This window comes from Sorex araneus, chromosome 6 (genome assembly GCF_027595985.1).
Source record: "Sorex araneus isolate mSorAra2 chromosome 6, mSorAra2.pri, whole genome shotgun sequence".
Classification (NCBI taxonomy): domain Eukaryota; kingdom Metazoa; phylum Chordata; class Mammalia; order Eulipotyphla; family Soricidae; genus Sorex; species Sorex araneus.
In genome coordinates, this window is record NC_073307.1 from 111053447 (window position 1) to 111070216 (window position 16770).

Genomic DNA, 16770 nt, shown 5'->3' on the forward strand with positions numbered 1-16770 from the left:
CTTTGTATCTGGTCATCCTTACCTTTGAGGCCCAGAAGCTTCGTAGTTTAATGTAGTCTCATTTGTTTATCATCTTTCCTTCCACTCGCTTGGTCAGTGGTTTTTTCATCTCTGAGAATGGCCATAAATAACTCCAGTGCCATGGAGAATTCTGCCTGCATTTTCCTCTATGTACTTTATGAATTCAGGTCTGATATCAAGGTCTTTTATCTGTTTTTGATTTGATTTTCATGATGGTATTCGAAAGAGGTCTGAGTTTCTTTCCCTTTTTTGCATGTAGCTGACTAGTTTTCCCAGCACCATTTGTTGAAGAGGTTTTTCTTTGCTCCACTTCATTTTTTTTTGCTCCTTAATTAAAGATAAATGATCGATACCTGAGGGTCTGTCTGTATGTTAATACCATGCTGTTGTAGTTACTACTGTTTTGTAGTACTGTTTGAAGTTGGGGTAGCTGATGCCTTTCATCTTCTTTTTCCCAAGGGACATATCCAGTAGAAATCTGGGGACTATGAGGTGTTATGGGGCCTATCACAGAACTGGTTATGTTTACGTGCAAGGCAGACATTTTTTTAGGTGTTTTAAGTATTTGTGACCTTTTTACCTTATGCTCATCTTCTTAAATTATGTTACGTCTTATTATCATTAAACTAAATGTTTCTTTAAAGGAAACACTTCAAGTTGAAGAAGATGATAGACCTGAGTTACCATGGTGGAAATGTAAAAAGTGGGCTTTACATATATTAGCCAGACTTTTTGAAAGGTAAGCTCCACATAATTGGTATATGATATTTTAAATTTATATTTCAAACTTTTCACTTTATAATGTTAATATAAAGTAATGAAAAGGACCAATGCATGTTTTAATACTATTTTAGATACGGAAGCCCTGGCAATGTTTCCAAGGAATATAATGAATTCGCTGAAGTATTTCTAAAGGCATTTGCTGTTGGTGTTCAGCAAGTAAGTATAAGATAATTTTTCTTAGTAGAATAATAGCATTTGTTTCTGTTCTTTTTTTCCCCCCTTGTTTTTCTGCATCTAAGATCACGTGTTAAGAACATTTTAAACCTTGTCAGCTTTCTGTTGATACTGTTTCAGGAGTGAAAATATACTTTTAAATTACTTATACTAGTGAGCTTCCATAGCATGAAGATTTTTTAAACTGATAGTATTTACCATGTTAGAAATGATAACAGTTCAATACTACTAATTTAAAGTAATAGCAAATCTATTTAATGTTAATATGATGCATTGAAAATAACAAAAATGATATTCAAAGTTAAAATTTTCTAGAAGAAAGGAATAAATTGCTAGAAATTTTTACTTTATCTGGGCCCAGATTTATAGTGCAGTACGTAAAGTGCTTGCCTTGCATGTGGTTTACACTTTGATCTGCAGCATTCCATATGGTCTCCTAAATACTGCCAGAAGTTATCCCTGAGCACAGAGCCATGGGTAATCCCTGAGCACCACCAGTTTGACCCGAACCAAGATTTTTTAAAAAAATTTTTGTTACTATCTTTAATATCTGGCTTGAAATAAGCCTATATATTTATGCCTCCATATTTAATTTCTATTTTAATTTGTAGAAATAACTAAGACTGCCCTTACAGAAAAATAAGTTAGAATAGAATAGGGTGCTGGTTTTGTTGTATTGTTTTTATTTTCACTTTTTATGCCCCACAATGGTCCCCACATTTTCCTGGCTCTGCACTGAACAATTACTCCAAATAATGCTCAGAGGACCATATGGAGTTTTGGAAGAGTCAAACCCAGATTGGCTGTGGGCAAGATTCCTACCTGCTGTACCATATATCCAGCTTGAATGATTGGATTTCTTAAATAACAGATAGAATCAAAATCCTTGACTGCCGTTAAGTATAGAAAGTGACGTTAATGATATAGTCCTGTCTTTGTGTAGTTTTGGCGGAAGTTGGAGTAGGTTAAGTTATGCTTGGCTTTACTCAGGGCTTACTTTCTAGCTCTGTGTTCAGGAATCACTTCTGGCAATGCTCAGAGACTGTGTGCTATGGATCGAATTCCAGTCGACTGCATTCAAGACAACCACCTTACCCACTTGGGACCTGAATATTCAATTTTATATGAAATAAATTTCATATGATAATTTCAGTAAATAGCATATATTTTTCTGTTTATATACTTAATTAGAAACTGCTCTTTTCACCGAATATTAGTTCATTTTGCATATTTAAATGTGTTTAAATATGATTGCTTCAACATAATTTTTAAAAGCACTTGATTTTGAGGAGAATGTGACTTCTTATAAACTGGAAATTTAAAGTAAGTGTTGGATATTCTGAATTACATGTGACAGGTGATTAAGTTTTTAAATTTTTTCCTCGAAAGGTTTTACTGAAGGTATTATATCAGTACAAGGAGAAACAATATATGGCTCCTCGAGTTTTACAACAGACATTAAATTACATTAATCAAGGAGTTTCTCATGCCCTGACCTGGAAGAATCTGAAACCTCATATACAGGTAATAATTTTTTTGTGATTTGCCACACTTTACAGGGGGGCTTTTGGTTTATAATTAATTGCTTTTTGTTTGGGGTGCCACACCTGGTGATACTTAGGAATTGCTCCTGGCCTCTGCACTCAGGAATTATTCCTGACATTGCTTAGGAGATCCTATGGAATGCCACAGATCGAGCCTGGGTTGTATGCATGCAGTGCAAACACCCTACCTGCTGTACTGTTGTTCTGGTCACCTACTTTAGACATACATTGTTCCAATACCAATCCTGCCACCAGTGTCAGCTTCCCTCCACCAGTGTTCCCAGGCTCCCTCTTCTACCACTCACCCCACCCTACCCCCCCAACAAGTGATGATTTTTTTATCTGAATTTTTTTTTTTCAAGGAATTAGAGTGGAAATAACATTTGCTCTTATAAAAGGTTTAGGAGATGCTTTTTATTAACTTGTATTATTTAGTTCTGATGATTGAGAAAAATACTATAAGTATTTTGTGAATACTTAAGATCATTATACTACATACTTTTTGTTTTTATGGGTGGAACACAATCAACTTTGCTTATGGCCCAGAGAACCCAGAGATTGGCCTTACTGTGGCAGTTCCTGCCTTATGAATGTACTGTCTGTCTCTCCACGTTCTTAGATTTGTTTTCTTCTTACTGTTTTGGAACATACCCAGCTGTGCTCAGGTCTTAAGTCTATTTCCTCAAGAGTCACTCCTGGATGGAAGAGGGTAGAGCCATATGCAGGGAATTGAAAGTGGATTTGATGATGGACAGGACAAACATTTCAATCACTTTTCTATTATTCCATTCCCTGGATTATCTTTCAATCTACTCAAACTTGCCATTGAATGTGATTAGTCAATATTTTAGTTTGGTCATTTGGAGTAAAGGTTGACTCCAGTGTGTGTGTGAAGTAAAATAGTGTAATTTAACAAAATTCACTTAGATAAATATAAGGAGAGAGAAAGAAGCAAAATATGCCTTCAAGAGAGAAAATGGGCTTCTCCGTCATGGAAAAGGGTTCATCAGGGGCTGGAGTGATAGGACAGCAGATAGGGCATTTGCCTTGCACGAAGCCGAACCGGGTTTCGATTTCGGGTCAAATATGGTCCCCTGCGCATCGCCAGGAGTAATTCATGAGTGCAGAGCCAGGAGTAATCCCCGTGCATCGCCAGGTGTGACCCCCCCCAAAAAAAGACAAGAAAAGCGCTCATCAGATTAGTTTTGAGGATAATTGGCTTACATGTATGAGTTGTTTTTTTTTTTTTTTATAACTTTTGGGTTTGAGGTACTCAAATTTCATGGTTGTATTTTCTCAGAATTCATAATGCTGCCTATGTATACCTGTCAGTATATAATTGTACAGAATATAAGACGGTATATGCTGTAGTGGGCTGGAGCAATAGCACAGCGGTAGGGCGTTCGCCTTTCACGAGGCCGACCTGTGTTCGATTCCTCCACCCCTCTCAGAGAGCCTGGCAAGCTACTGTGGCGTATTGGATATGCCAAAAACAGTAACAATAAGTCTCACAATAAGAGACGTTACTGGTGCCCGCTCAAACAAATTGATGAGCAACGGGATGACAGTGAAAGTGATATGCTGTAGTTACTCCTAGAATGCATTTTTTTTTAATAAATTTATTTATTTTTAATTAATGAATCACCATGAGGGTACAGTTACGGATTTATACACATCTGTGCTTATGCTTCCCCCATACAAAGTTCGGGAACCCATCCCTTCACCAGTGCCCATATTCCACCACCAGTAAACTCAGCATCCCTCCCATCCTCCCCAATCCCATCTCCCCCCCACCCCACCCTGTCACTGTGGCAGGGCATTCCCTTCTGTTCTCTCCCTCTAATTAGCTATTGTGGTTTGCAATAAAGGTGTTGAGTGGCCACTGTGCTCAGTCTCTAGCCCTCATTCAGCCCGCAACTCCCTTCTCCCACATGGCCTTCGACTACATTATAGTTGGTGATCCCTTCTCTGAGTTGCCCTTTCCCCAGAATGTGAGGCCAGCCTCCTAGCCATGGAGTCAACCTCCTAGTAGTTGTTTCTACAATTCTTGGGTGTTAGTCTCCCACTCTGTTATTCTATATGTCATAGATGAGTGCAATCTTTCTATGTCTGTCTCTCTCTTTCTAACTCATTTCACTTAGCATGAAACTTTTCATGCCGATCCACTTAAATAAAAAATTTGTGACCTCCTTTTTTCTAACAGCTGCATAGTATTCCATTGTATAGATGTACCACAGTTTCCTCAACCAGTCATCCGTTCTAGGGCATTCGGGTTTTTTCCAGATAGAATGCATTTTTTAAGTGAAGATTTACTATTTTATATACATGTGATAGTGAGGTTTTTTTTTTTTTTTTTTTTAAGAAATTTCAAGGTTTCATTTTCAGGCTGACTTTCTTAACTTTCAAATTTCAGGGTATTATCCAAGATGTTATTTTTCCATTGATGTGCTATACAGATGCTGATGAAGAACTTTGGCAAGAAGACCCTTATGAATATATACGCATGAAATTCGGTAAGGAATTTCATAAAAAAAGTAAATCTTCGGTGTATTGGTTACTTATCTTTGGTTCTGGGTTTTTTGACTCTTCCTAATGGTGTTCAGGACTATTCCTGGCTGTATGAGTAAATCCTGGATGTGCTCAGGAGACCATATGTCATACCAGGGACTACATCTCAGGCCCCTCTTTCTGTTTTAATATTTTCTATACATTCTTCAGACTTAGTGGAAAACACTAGTTATGTCAGTTGATAACTATAATCCTTATTTTTAGCATAGGAAGTTATTGTTAGGAAATTATTAATGTTGAGATCCTTCTTTTTTTTCTTTTGGCTTTTTGGGTCACATTGGGAGATGCTCAGGGATTACTCCTGGCTCTGCACTCAGGAATTTTTCCTAGCGGTGCTCAGGGAACCATATGGGATGCCAGGGATTGAACCTGGGTTGGCCATGTGCAAGACAAATGCCCTACCCCTGTACTATCACTCTGACCCTTGTTGAGGTTCTCCTTCTGGCACATGCCCAAACCCTAGAATTTATTTTACCCAGGGGTAGCTACTGGTGGGGCTTAGAAGCCATATGTGGTTTGAAAGTGAGATGAAGGCTTTTGCTTGCCTGCAACTGATAGACTCCTGTTCAATTGCAGAACCACATGTGGTCCCAAGATTTCCAACCTGAGCACCATTAGTTGAGGCCAGAAAATGAAAATCTTTTATTATAGAGCATCATTTTAAGTTAATGTGAAATATTTATTGAAATTGCCATTTTATAAATTAATTTCAATTTCACCCTGTAGATGTGTTTGAAGATTTCATTTCTCCTACTACTGCTGCACAGACACTTTTGTTTACAGCCTGTAGCAAGAGGAAAGAGGTACAGTATTTAGTATTTAATGTTTATATAACTTTGTCTTTAATGTTTATAGTTCAGATAAACACTCATTTTGATGGTAGCTGTGTAATTAATTTTTAGGATTATTATTTTTCTCTTTTAATATAGGTATTGCAAAAGACTATGGGATTTTGTTACCAGATTCTTACAGAACCAAATGCTGATCCTCGAAAAAAAGATGGTGCCCTACATATGATTGGGTCTTTAGCTGAAATACTTCTGAAGGTATTTCTTTGCTTATTATATTGTTATTGTTACATAAATAAGTTCATGGCTTATTTATCTGAATGGGATCCTCCCAGGCAATACTTAGAGATCTCTCCCAACACTTCTCAGTCTGTTGGGTATCAAACCTGGCTTCACAGCATGCAAGGCAAGTGTCCTACCCACTGTACTAAAAGCTCTGAGTCCTTTATGCGTTTTATTTTTTTTCTCTATTACAGGATATTTTTAACAGTTTTCTTCTTGAAAAAATATTTACGAAAAATTGTGAAATCCCAATGCCTGTTTAGTGATACATTTTCTAAAGAATGACTTGACTGGAGGCCAGAGAGTAGAGCAGGTCAGGTGTTTTCCTTGGCACGTGGCTGACTTGGGCTCTATCCTCACCATCTCATATCAGGAGTAATGCCTGAGCACAGAGAGATGAGTAAAGGCCTGAGCTACTACTGGGTGTGGGCAGTGCCCCTACCTCCGACTCTGCCCCCAACATACACAAAAAAGGGGGGCATGTGGAGACTGGTTCTTTTGGATTCATTCTAGGGCTAGAATGGAACTTGGGCTAGAAAGGTTGGACAGGGGTTAAAGCACTTGCTTGCATGTGGCAGACTGCAGTTTGAGCTGTGGCCCCACAGCTTTTATAATGCTTTATTGCGTTCAGTTTGCATACATTTTGTGTATCTTTCAGCTTTTCTGTATGTGCAGACAACCTCCACCCCTTAATTTATAATAATAATAATAATAATAATAATAATAAAGTACAAATAAAGAGAAATTTGTTGTCATGAGGACCTGTACTTTTCAGTGAGTTCTTTGGCACTTTTCTATTTCTTGTTTTAACTTTATTTTTAAGTAATTTTAGACTTAAAAAAAATAGCAAGAATAATTCCCATTACTCTTCATACAGCTTCCCCTAAAGTTACCATTTAGCTGCACCAGTATTTTCAAAATTAGGAAATCAGGACTGGAGAGATAGTACAGGACCTTATTACATGCAGCCCACCTTCCTTTGGTTTCCAGCTCAGTCCTCCAAGCCACTGCCTCAGTTCACTCTTGTGCACAGAGCCAGGAAATAAATACCCTCGATGCTGTAGGGCATGATCCCTTTCTCCCCCCAAAAGAACCAAAACCAAGAAATAAGTATTGATACAATACTATTAGTCTTCAGATTGCTTTAAAATTTTATAAGATTTTGGGACTGGAGTAATAGCATAGTAGGCAGGGCATTTGCCTTGCACTCGGCCAACCTGGGTTTGATTCCTAGCATCCCATATAATCCCCTGAGCATCGCCAGTTATGACAAAAAAATTTTATTTTTAATTTTATAAGATTTATCATTTCTTCTTCATCCTCAATATATCCTAGTTTCATTTATTATCTTATTCTAGTCCTTTGGGTTTGAGGTATATTGTTTGTTCCTCTTGGTTTTGGCATACCCGGTGATGCTTGGTTGGTTATATATTATTGATCCAGTACTTAGGCGTCACTCTTCATGATTTTAGGAACCATGTGTTGTCAGCGATTGATTCTAGGTCTCTTGCATACAGTAAGCTTTTCAAAACTTTGTACTAACTCTTTTTTTTAACTTTTTATTAAATCACCATGTGGAAAGTTAAAAAGTTCTCAGGTTTATGTCTCAGTTATACAATATTCAAACACCCATCCCTTCACCAGTGCCCATATTCCACCACAAAAACCCCAGTATACCGCCCCACCCCCTACTGTATAACTAATGAATTTCACTTCATTTTCTTTTTACCTTGATTACGTTCCATATTTCAACACAAAACTCACTATTGTTGTTGGAGTTTCCACCCAAGAAAGACAGCCCTACTGCCAAGGAAGCATTTGATAATTAGTTTTCCATTGCTGGGAATGAAGAGATATGTAGCCCCACTGCTCCAAGTACATAACTCTTTTTTTTTTCCTTTTTCCTTTTCCTTTTTTTTTCCCCCCCTCATCCCCCTTCCCGCACCTCATAGTATGGTGTACGCCACGCCACGTTTCTCCCTGAAAATGGGAAACAACCTGAAAAGAGGGATATTTCCTCTTCTCGGCCGGCGTGGGGCTTTTGCTTAGCTCACAGTCCAGAGAGGTGGCTGCTACATTAATAACCTTCAATATTTCAACAAAAACTGTTATTATTTGGGGTTTCCCCCCCAAGTCAGACCTGTTCAAAAGGAACCGTTTCACATTGCTGACAATTATAGATGTTATATAGCAGTTTTGGATTTCTGTATAAAGTCCAGGGAAAATTCTGCCAGAAATTGCATAGCCCAGCTCACACTCCCAGTGCATTGCTGTAAGAAGTCTCTGGTATCAAAGTCTTTAGGCGCAGAGTCCACTTCACTCTCAGCAGCTCCAAATTTATCTGGGCCGAGGGTGTGCCGGTTACACCCCCTTCCCATGAGTCCCTAGGAGCCCCAAGTGTAAAAATCTGAATACCTCTGGGTTAGGATTCTTAGAAGATGGCGCCTGCCATGTAGGTGCCGCCGCCGCCGCCATTTTTCCGTGCAGGAAGACAGGGTGGGGAGGAAAAATCCACCCCCGGGCAGCACAGAGTTACAGCCCAGGTCGCAGTCTCAGTGCATTGCTATTAGAAGCTGCGCTGGATGCCCGAATGTGTTAGGTCTCTGGAATCAAAGTCTAAAGACGCAGAGGGTCCCTGTACTAACTCTTAAGTGTGCTTTAGTTTTGTTTTTGTTTGGCTTGGTTTTTGTACGATACTTCATAGTGCTCAGTGTTTACTCCTGACTGCACTCAAGGATCACTACTTCTGAGGCTTTGGGGGATTGAGCCCAGCTGCATGCAAGGAATGTGCCCCACCTACTGCACTACTGCTTCTTCCCCAAAAGAGTAAAATTTAGCACATATCATTATTCAAACACTATTACTTTTGAAGTATAGCAGGACTACTTTAAAAACAACTGGTGAAAGATATTCAGAGTTTTCTTTTGTTCACATTTTGTTTTGGGGTCACATCTGTCAGTGTCCAGGGATCACTCTAGGCCAAACTTAGGGGACCATATGGAGTATGGTTGGGGCTGGAGCAATAGCACAGCGGGTAGGGCAGCTGACCCAGGTTCGAATCCCAGCATCCCATATGGTCCCCCTAGCACCACCAGGAGTAATTCCTGAGTGCATGAGCCAGGAGTAGCCCCTGTGCATCGCCGGGTGTGACCCAAAAACAAACAAACAAACAAAAACATATGGAGTATGGTTTGGCTGTGAGCAAGGCCTTCCTGCTGTACTATCTTTCCCCAATATATTGAAATAATGGTCATAAGGTTAGAAAATCTGATACGGATAACTGTGGGTCAAGAAAACAGAATGCGTTATGTATGGGTTTTTTTGTTTCTTGTTTGGGGTTGCACCTGACAGTTGGGGGCTATTTCTGGCCCCCTGCTTGGATGTCATTTCTTATGGTATATGGGGAATTCTGTGAAATCAAACGTAGGATTCCCATAGCAATTCTTCAGCCCTTTGAGCCATGTCCTCTTTCATTAATCATTTCTTAACACAGGTATATAGTGTGTAAAAACACAAAAGAAGAGGGGGCCCAGCAGGGCTCTATCTCTCCACTGCCCACGTTCGGTAGTCTCCAGCCGCTTCCCCCACCCTGGGGAGGTTGATGGCGATGATGAGGCAGGCGAAGGAAGGAACGTCCCTTTCAGCCCCGCTCGCTCTCACTTCTTTCACCTTGTGCTCTGTTTATGTGTGTGCCACTGTGCTCTCTTGCGTCTGTCTCTCTGTGCCTGTCTCTCTGCGTCTGCCTCTCTGTCTCTGCCTCTCTGTATCTTCTGTCTTCTTCCTCTGTCTTCTTCTGTCTCCTTCTTCCTCTGTCTCCCTTGTCTTCTTTCTCCTATCCCCGTCTCTTCTATCTCCCCTCAGTGCCCCACAGACTTAGTTTATATAGCAAATTACATAGGGTGGTGACAAAAAGGTGGGTTTAACATCAACAAGTAAACAAAGGAGAGTAAAACCATTTCTCAGGAGATTAACAAAATCTCATCTAAGGAAATCTCATCTAAGATCCACTCAAGGGTGGGGGTCCAAAAAAGGGTGTATCAGGGTGTGAGCTAGTAATCTACTTAAATAGTCGTAGTAAATCTACTTCTAATATTTCTAGCAATGTCATTCTGTATGAGCACAGTAAGAAATAAAACCTTAAAGTTTGGTTCTTCCTGAGGACATTCACTGTATAATCCTGACCACAGTCCTCAGGCCAGGTTAGTCTTCCTAACCCCAGCAGGGTCCTAATCTCGTCATTACTTTTGGACCATGACAGCATTGTCCATGATCATGCCCTCAACTTATAGTTGAGTATTGTGGCACTTTGGCCTGGCCCATTTCGATGCCAGGGTAGCACATAACTCACCGCTTGCCCTGGATCCGTCCTGTCCCTCGTCGGGATCTTGCTTTTGGGGTGTTAGGAACTTGAAAGCAGATGCCCAGGAGTAAATATTTTTGGAGTCAATCAACTCCCAAGTTACAAGCACAATATTGTCTTCCTGTGTCCATACAGAAAGGACATTGCTTTAAGGTAAACTATGTTCCCTAAGGCAAGGCTGAAAGGACAAACCCCATGTTATCCAACATATAGCATTTGGGAAAATTATATTTTGAACGTTTCTAAAATAATTGTTTCTATTTACAGAAAAAGATCTATAAAGATCAGATGGAGTATATGTTACAGAATCATGTATTCCCTCTCTTCAGCAGTGAATTAGGCTACATGAGAGCAAGGGTATGTTTCACAATTAATTGTGTTGATTTATAATATTTCTTGAATCTTGCTAATTTCTCAAATTTTTCTTTTGTTTTGTGACAATGTTAGTTTGATATATTTTGTTATTAGAATTTAAAGTTTACTTTATAGCCTGTATTTCACTTTATGCTTTTTTTTCTTTTTAATGTACATTCTTAAATGGCTGCTTTAATGTGTGCATAGTTTTCATCTGTGTATGATAGCAATATCTGTTTGTGTTTTGCATTCAGATCTTGCTATTCACACATACATCAAGCAGCCAGAGAGTAAACTTGGGATCATAGTACTGGTCTAGTGTTGTCTCTTGGGACATACTCTCCCACTGACCAGCCTCCAAATTCCCACACACAAGCTTCATGGATTTAAAAGTTTTTACTTCTAGGGACTATAAGTAATTGATCACAATTTTAAATATTTAAAGGCATGCTGGGTTCTTCACTATTTTTGCGAAGTTAAGTTCAAAAGTGACCAGAATCTACAAACAGCGTTAGAGCTGACAAGAAGATGTCTGATTGATGACAGGGAGATGCCTGTAAAAGTTGAAGCTGCCATTGCACTCCAAGTATTGATCAGCAATCAGGAAAAAGGTAAAAGGATAATATATTTTAAATGATGCATCATTGTTTTATATATATGCATATATATAAAACATAAATGATGCATCATTGTTTTATATATATGTATATATATCAAACATATATGTACACACACATACACATATATTTTTACTTTTGGGGGTCATATCTGGGGATGCTCAGGGATTATTTCTGGCTCTGCCTGCACTCAGGAATCTGGTAGTGCTTGGGGGACCATATGGGATTCCGGGGATCATACCTGGGTCAGGTATGACCTACGCGTGCTAGGCAAACACCCCTACTCACTGTATTACACTCTAGCCCACAAGGCATAATTTTAGAAAACTAAAGTAAAAGTAACTTCACTTTTACAGTGGATAGATTTTAAGAAGTTTCAGCTATTTTGGCTAACTTTTTTTTCTTCTCTGCAGCCAAGGAATATATTACTCCTTTCATAAGACCTGTAATGCAGGCTCTTCTTCATATTATACGAGAAACAGAAAATGACGATCTTACCAATGTAATTCAGAAAATGATCTGCGAGTATAGTGAAGAAGTTACTCCTATTGCAGTAGAAATGACACAGCATTTGGTATGTTTTTTGAAGCAAAAAAACCCCCCACTTAATTGTTCAGAGTTTATTATAGAGCAGATGGTTTGTTTTTTTTAATTATTAAGACACTGGCTTACAACAAAGTCATTCGAGTCGAATTTTAGGCATACTATATTCTAGCACCAGTTCCACCACTAGTGCCTACAAGTTTTAAACCAGGTACTTAATGTATATTTAAATTAATGCAGTCATTACATGAGAAATATATATTATTTATAAGTACATATTATTATTGTTGGGGTTTTCTTTCTTTTTTTTTTCTTTTTCATTTGCCTTCACTCAAGCTACTCTCCCAGTTATTTTCTGTGGACAATGTGGTACCAGGTATTGAACCTAAGGCTCCTGAATGCAACTTATGCACTCTAACCCTTTGAAACTATCTTTCCATCTCCAGAACTAATTTTAAATGAATATTTGTGTAATTAGTAGTTGATTTTACAGGTGATGTTTATGATACAGTTCCCATTTCTAAGTGTAAATAAGGGTAATGGAAAGCATTAACAGATATTCAGCAATTATATTCATTTGTATTCCTTACACAACGATTTTTTTTTTGAAGTTTTCTGCTTAGTACTAAGATTTTAAAGCATATTAACTCTTGGTATTATAGATTTAATAAAGGTTAGATTATGAAAAAAAATTTCCAGGTGGTATTGAAGCTAATGAGGAATTGTAAATGAATATTGATATTAGCAGGAGAATGCATGCTTCACAGGTGTGAGGTCCTAGGTTTGACTTCTTGACACTAAAGGGGGCTTGGGAGAGCAGTTTAATCTTCTGCATTAATTAATGCATTCTCCTGCTAATCCCCATCACAACCCAGTTGTTAAAATATTATTAAGCTCATAATTAATCAAGACCCCTTTCAAAATGATTTTATTTTATTTTATTTTTGGTTATTGAGTTACACCTGGCTATGCACAGGGGTTACTCCTGGCTCATGCACTCAGGAATTACTCCTGGTGGTGCTCGGGGGACCATACGGGATGCTGGGAATTGAACCCGGGTCTGCCGTATGCAAGGCAAACGCCCTACTCGATGTGCTATTGCTCCAGCCCCATTAAAATGATTCCATTTTAGATCTAAAAAAATCTGTTAAGGGCCAACATCCCATGATCCTTAGTATAGTTCCCCATGGAGTTACACCAACACTACCCCCTCCCAACTGAAATTTTTTTTATTTTTATTTTTATTATTATTTTTTTTTGCTTTTTGGGTCACACCCAGCGATGCTCAGGGGTTACTCCTGACTTTGCACTCAGGAATTACTCCTGGCAGTGCTTGGGGGACCATATGGGATGCCGGGGATCGAACCCGGGTCGGCCGCGTGCAAGGCAAACGCCCTACTTGCTGTGCTATCGCTCCGGCCCCCCAACTGAAATTTTAAAACCAAAACCATGATTTATTTTTTCTCTCTTCCCCCCCCCCCCGTTTTATTTTTTGGTATTATTCAGTTGCACCTGTAGCTACTGTTGCTCCCATGAATCGTTTCAGAACACACCCATTCCTCCCTAGAATGAGGGAAATACCGATTTGGGGAACTTGTTTGGCCTGCAGTGAATTAATGCAACTCTAATGCAAACCTAAATTATATTTTGTTTGAACTTAGGCAATGACGTTTAATCAAGTCATCCAGACAGGGCCAGATGAAGAGGGAAGTGATGACAAAGCTGTTACTGCTATGGGAATTCTAAATACTATTGACACTCTTCTTAGTGTAGTAGAGGATCATAAAGAGGTAAGTAACATTTCTGTTGCTGGATTCAGGACTTTTTCTTTATGCCAGTCATCAACTATTCTATGCTTTTCTGAAGGGGCCCTGAGATCTTGATTTTTTCTTGTTAAATGAGAATTCCTTTAATAAGAATCCGATACCTATGGGCTGGAGTGAAGTACAGCAGGTAATTGTTTGTCTTGCATGTGGCTGACCTGAATTTGATCCCTGACATCCCACATGGTCTCCTGAGCACCACCAGGAGAAATTTCTGAGTGCAGAGCCAGGAGGTAACCTGAGCGTCACTGGGTGTGACCCACAAACAAAAAATGACACAAACATAAAGGTTGATAACCTAATGTTTTTCAGTTTTTCTAGCATAAGGTATAGGAAGGAGAATTACTTAAATTCTTTTCTTGAGGCTCAGGATATTTGCTTTTTCTTTGTTTCTCTTTCTCAGATTTCAGAAGTGTGGTTGTTTCTAAGAAAATATATTCATCCAAGTTCTCCTTCCCCGGCCCCCCCTTCACCACCACCCCTTTTCTTTTGGTTTTGGGAGCACATCCAGTGGTACTCCACTCAGGACTTGTTCCTCTGAGTATAGGGATCACTCATGGTGTTCCAGGGACTGTATATGGTGGTGAGATGGGAAAAGTATAGGCAGCCTGCAAAGTAAGCAACTTAACCCCTGTACAAGCTCTCTGGCCCCCTTCCCTCCCTTCCTCTCTCTTTTCCTCCCTTCTTTTTTCAGGGGGTTGGGGGCATAATCATTGATGCTCTGGGCGTACTCCTGGCCCTTAGCCAGGGATCACTCCTGGCAGGTGCAGGTAATCTTGGAATTCAGGGATTGAACCCAGGTCAGTACATGGCAAGCACCTTACCTATGGTACAAACACTGCATTGCCAAGACTTCCTTCCTGCTCAGGGATCATTTGTGGCAGTGGTCCGGGTACCATAGGTGGTTTTGAGTATTGAACTTAAACGTTTACTTCATGCCCACCGTCTCTCCAGGTGCAAGTTTTCTATTTTAAATTGCTTTATTAAATTGTGATAGTTTTGTTATTTACTTTATGGAGGTGTACTGTCTCCCAAACCCCAGATTTATGGTAAAGTGTTTTTGTTTTTTGCTCTTGTTAGTTGTGTTTGGGTTGTGAGTCACATCCAAGCAGTACTGGGTAAAGAGGGGAGGGGGTTTATTTATTTTATTTTATTTTTTAATTTTATTGAATCACCGTGAGACAGTAACAAGCTTTCATTTTTGGGTTATAGTCACAGAATGATCAAATACCCACCCTCCATCAGTGCACATTCCCCACCACCAATATCCCAGGTATTTCCCCCCCCTTTTTCCCACCCTCCTTGCCTCCATGGCAGACAATATTCCTCATACTCTCTCTTTATTTTGGGGCATTATGGTTTGCAACACAAACACTGAGAGGTCATCATGTTTGGTCCATTATCTACACATCTCCTATCCCGACTGATTCCTCCAGCCATCATTTTCATAATGATCCCTTCTCTATTCCATCTGCCTTCTGAAGGGAGGGGTTTTAGTTGCTTCCAAAATCTTTGCTAGTGTTTGCCTCCTGTATACAAAACATGGGCTGGAGTGATAGCACAGCGGTTGGGCTTTCACCTTTCACGCAGCCGACCCGTGTTCGATTCCTTCGCCCCTCTTGGAGACCCAGGCAAGCTACCCGTGCGTATTGGATGTGCCAAAAACAGTAACTATAAGTCTCTCAATGAGAGATGTTACTAGTGCCCGCTCAAACAAATCGATGAGCAACGGGATGACAGTGACAGTGATACAAAACATGCCCTCTTACCTGTTGAGCTAGCTTCCTGGTAAATTATTGTAGTTACCAGAATTAATCTTATCAAACATTCTGAGCCCTTTCAGGTAGTTGGAATCCAATTGAGGACCATAGTGAGAATTAAATCAGAATTCATATTTTATTTTTGTTTGGTTTGAAGGCTTTATTTTATTACACTTATATAAATTATGGTGACTTCCATTATTGGGAGTGGTGACAGTAATAATGCCTTTCAAGTAATTTTTATCTCATCCCAGAGTGAGACTTTAATTATATCTCCCCTGAATTAATCTGTTTACATATTTAAATTTTTTGGCAGAATGATTGTGGATCCTTTATTTTTATGACTACATGCATTTTCTCAGGATATTAGTTTATTTTCCTTCCTAGCTAACTTACATGTTATTTCTGGTGTTTGTCATTTGTCATACTACTACTATTTCAAAACACAAAACAATTTCCTAACAATATAGAACATATTTAAGTGCTGTAATTGCAGAATGCTCTATTAATATCCAATATAAATATTTAAGTTTTGTATTTCATATCACTGAATATTTAGTAATTACTACTGTGTAATGCAATTCCATGTAAATTTTTCTTTTCTTTTAGATAACTCAGCAACTTGAGGGAATCTGCTTACAGGTCATTGGAACTGTTTTACAACAGCATGTCTTAGGTACAGAACTTTGATTGCTAAAAAATAATGTGTTTCACATCAGCAAACACTGTCCTAATGCTCATATTTTCTTTTAGAATTCTACGAGGAAATCTTCTCTTTAGCACATAGTTTGACGTGTCAACAAGTGTCTCCACAGATGTGGCAGTTGCTTCCTTTGGTATTTGAGGTTTTTCAACAAGATGGCTTTGATTACTTCACAGGTGAGTCAAGTTATTATTTAAATACTGAAGATTCCCTTTAGTTTTTCACTTTCTGTAAATCAACAGTATATACTTGTATTTTTAGGAAATTCTTTGACTTGGTTATGAGTAATAGTTGATACCCCATCGCATTTTTATTAAATGTTTTTAGTTATTGCTTTAGTTTTTTTCCCCTTTTTAACGTTGTCATCCTCCTACCATGTATCATCTATAATCCTCGTGTTCAACTTGCAGCTGTGGATATATGGAGACCAAAGAATAATTATCTATATGT

General features: G+C 39.0%; 1 protein-coding gene and 1 non-coding gene across 3 annotated transcripts in view; both read left to right on the forward strand.

Moving 5' to 3' along the window:
- IPO7 (importin 7) overlaps positions 1-16770 on the forward strand; it is a 70930-nt gene that overhangs the window by 41316 nt on the left and 12844 nt on the right. For both annotated transcript variants that reach the window (XM_055142435.1, XM_004613612.2), the window contains exons 7-18: positions 666-760; positions 876-960; positions 2368-2502; positions 4936-5035; positions 5817-5893; positions 6020-6136; positions 10788-10877; positions 11320-11485; positions 11905-12065; positions 13696-13824; positions 16227-16293; positions 16371-16496. In XM_055142435.1, the coding sequence (XP_054998410.1) occupies positions 666-760; positions 876-960; positions 2368-2502; positions 4936-5035; positions 5817-5893; positions 6020-6136; positions 10788-10877; positions 11320-11485; positions 11905-12065; positions 13696-13824; positions 16227-16293; positions 16371-16496 (1348 nt within the window). The remainder of the gene's footprint in view (positions 1-665; positions 761-875; positions 961-2367; positions 2503-4935; positions 5036-5816; positions 5894-6019; positions 6137-10787; positions 10878-11319; positions 11486-11904; positions 12066-13695; positions 13825-16226; positions 16294-16370; positions 16497-16770) is intronic.
- LOC129406322 (small nucleolar RNA SNORA23) lies at positions 11064-11249 on the forward strand. Its single transcript, XR_008630930.1, has one exon. It is a non-coding gene; the product is annotated as a small nucleolar RNA SNORA23 (small nucleolar RNA).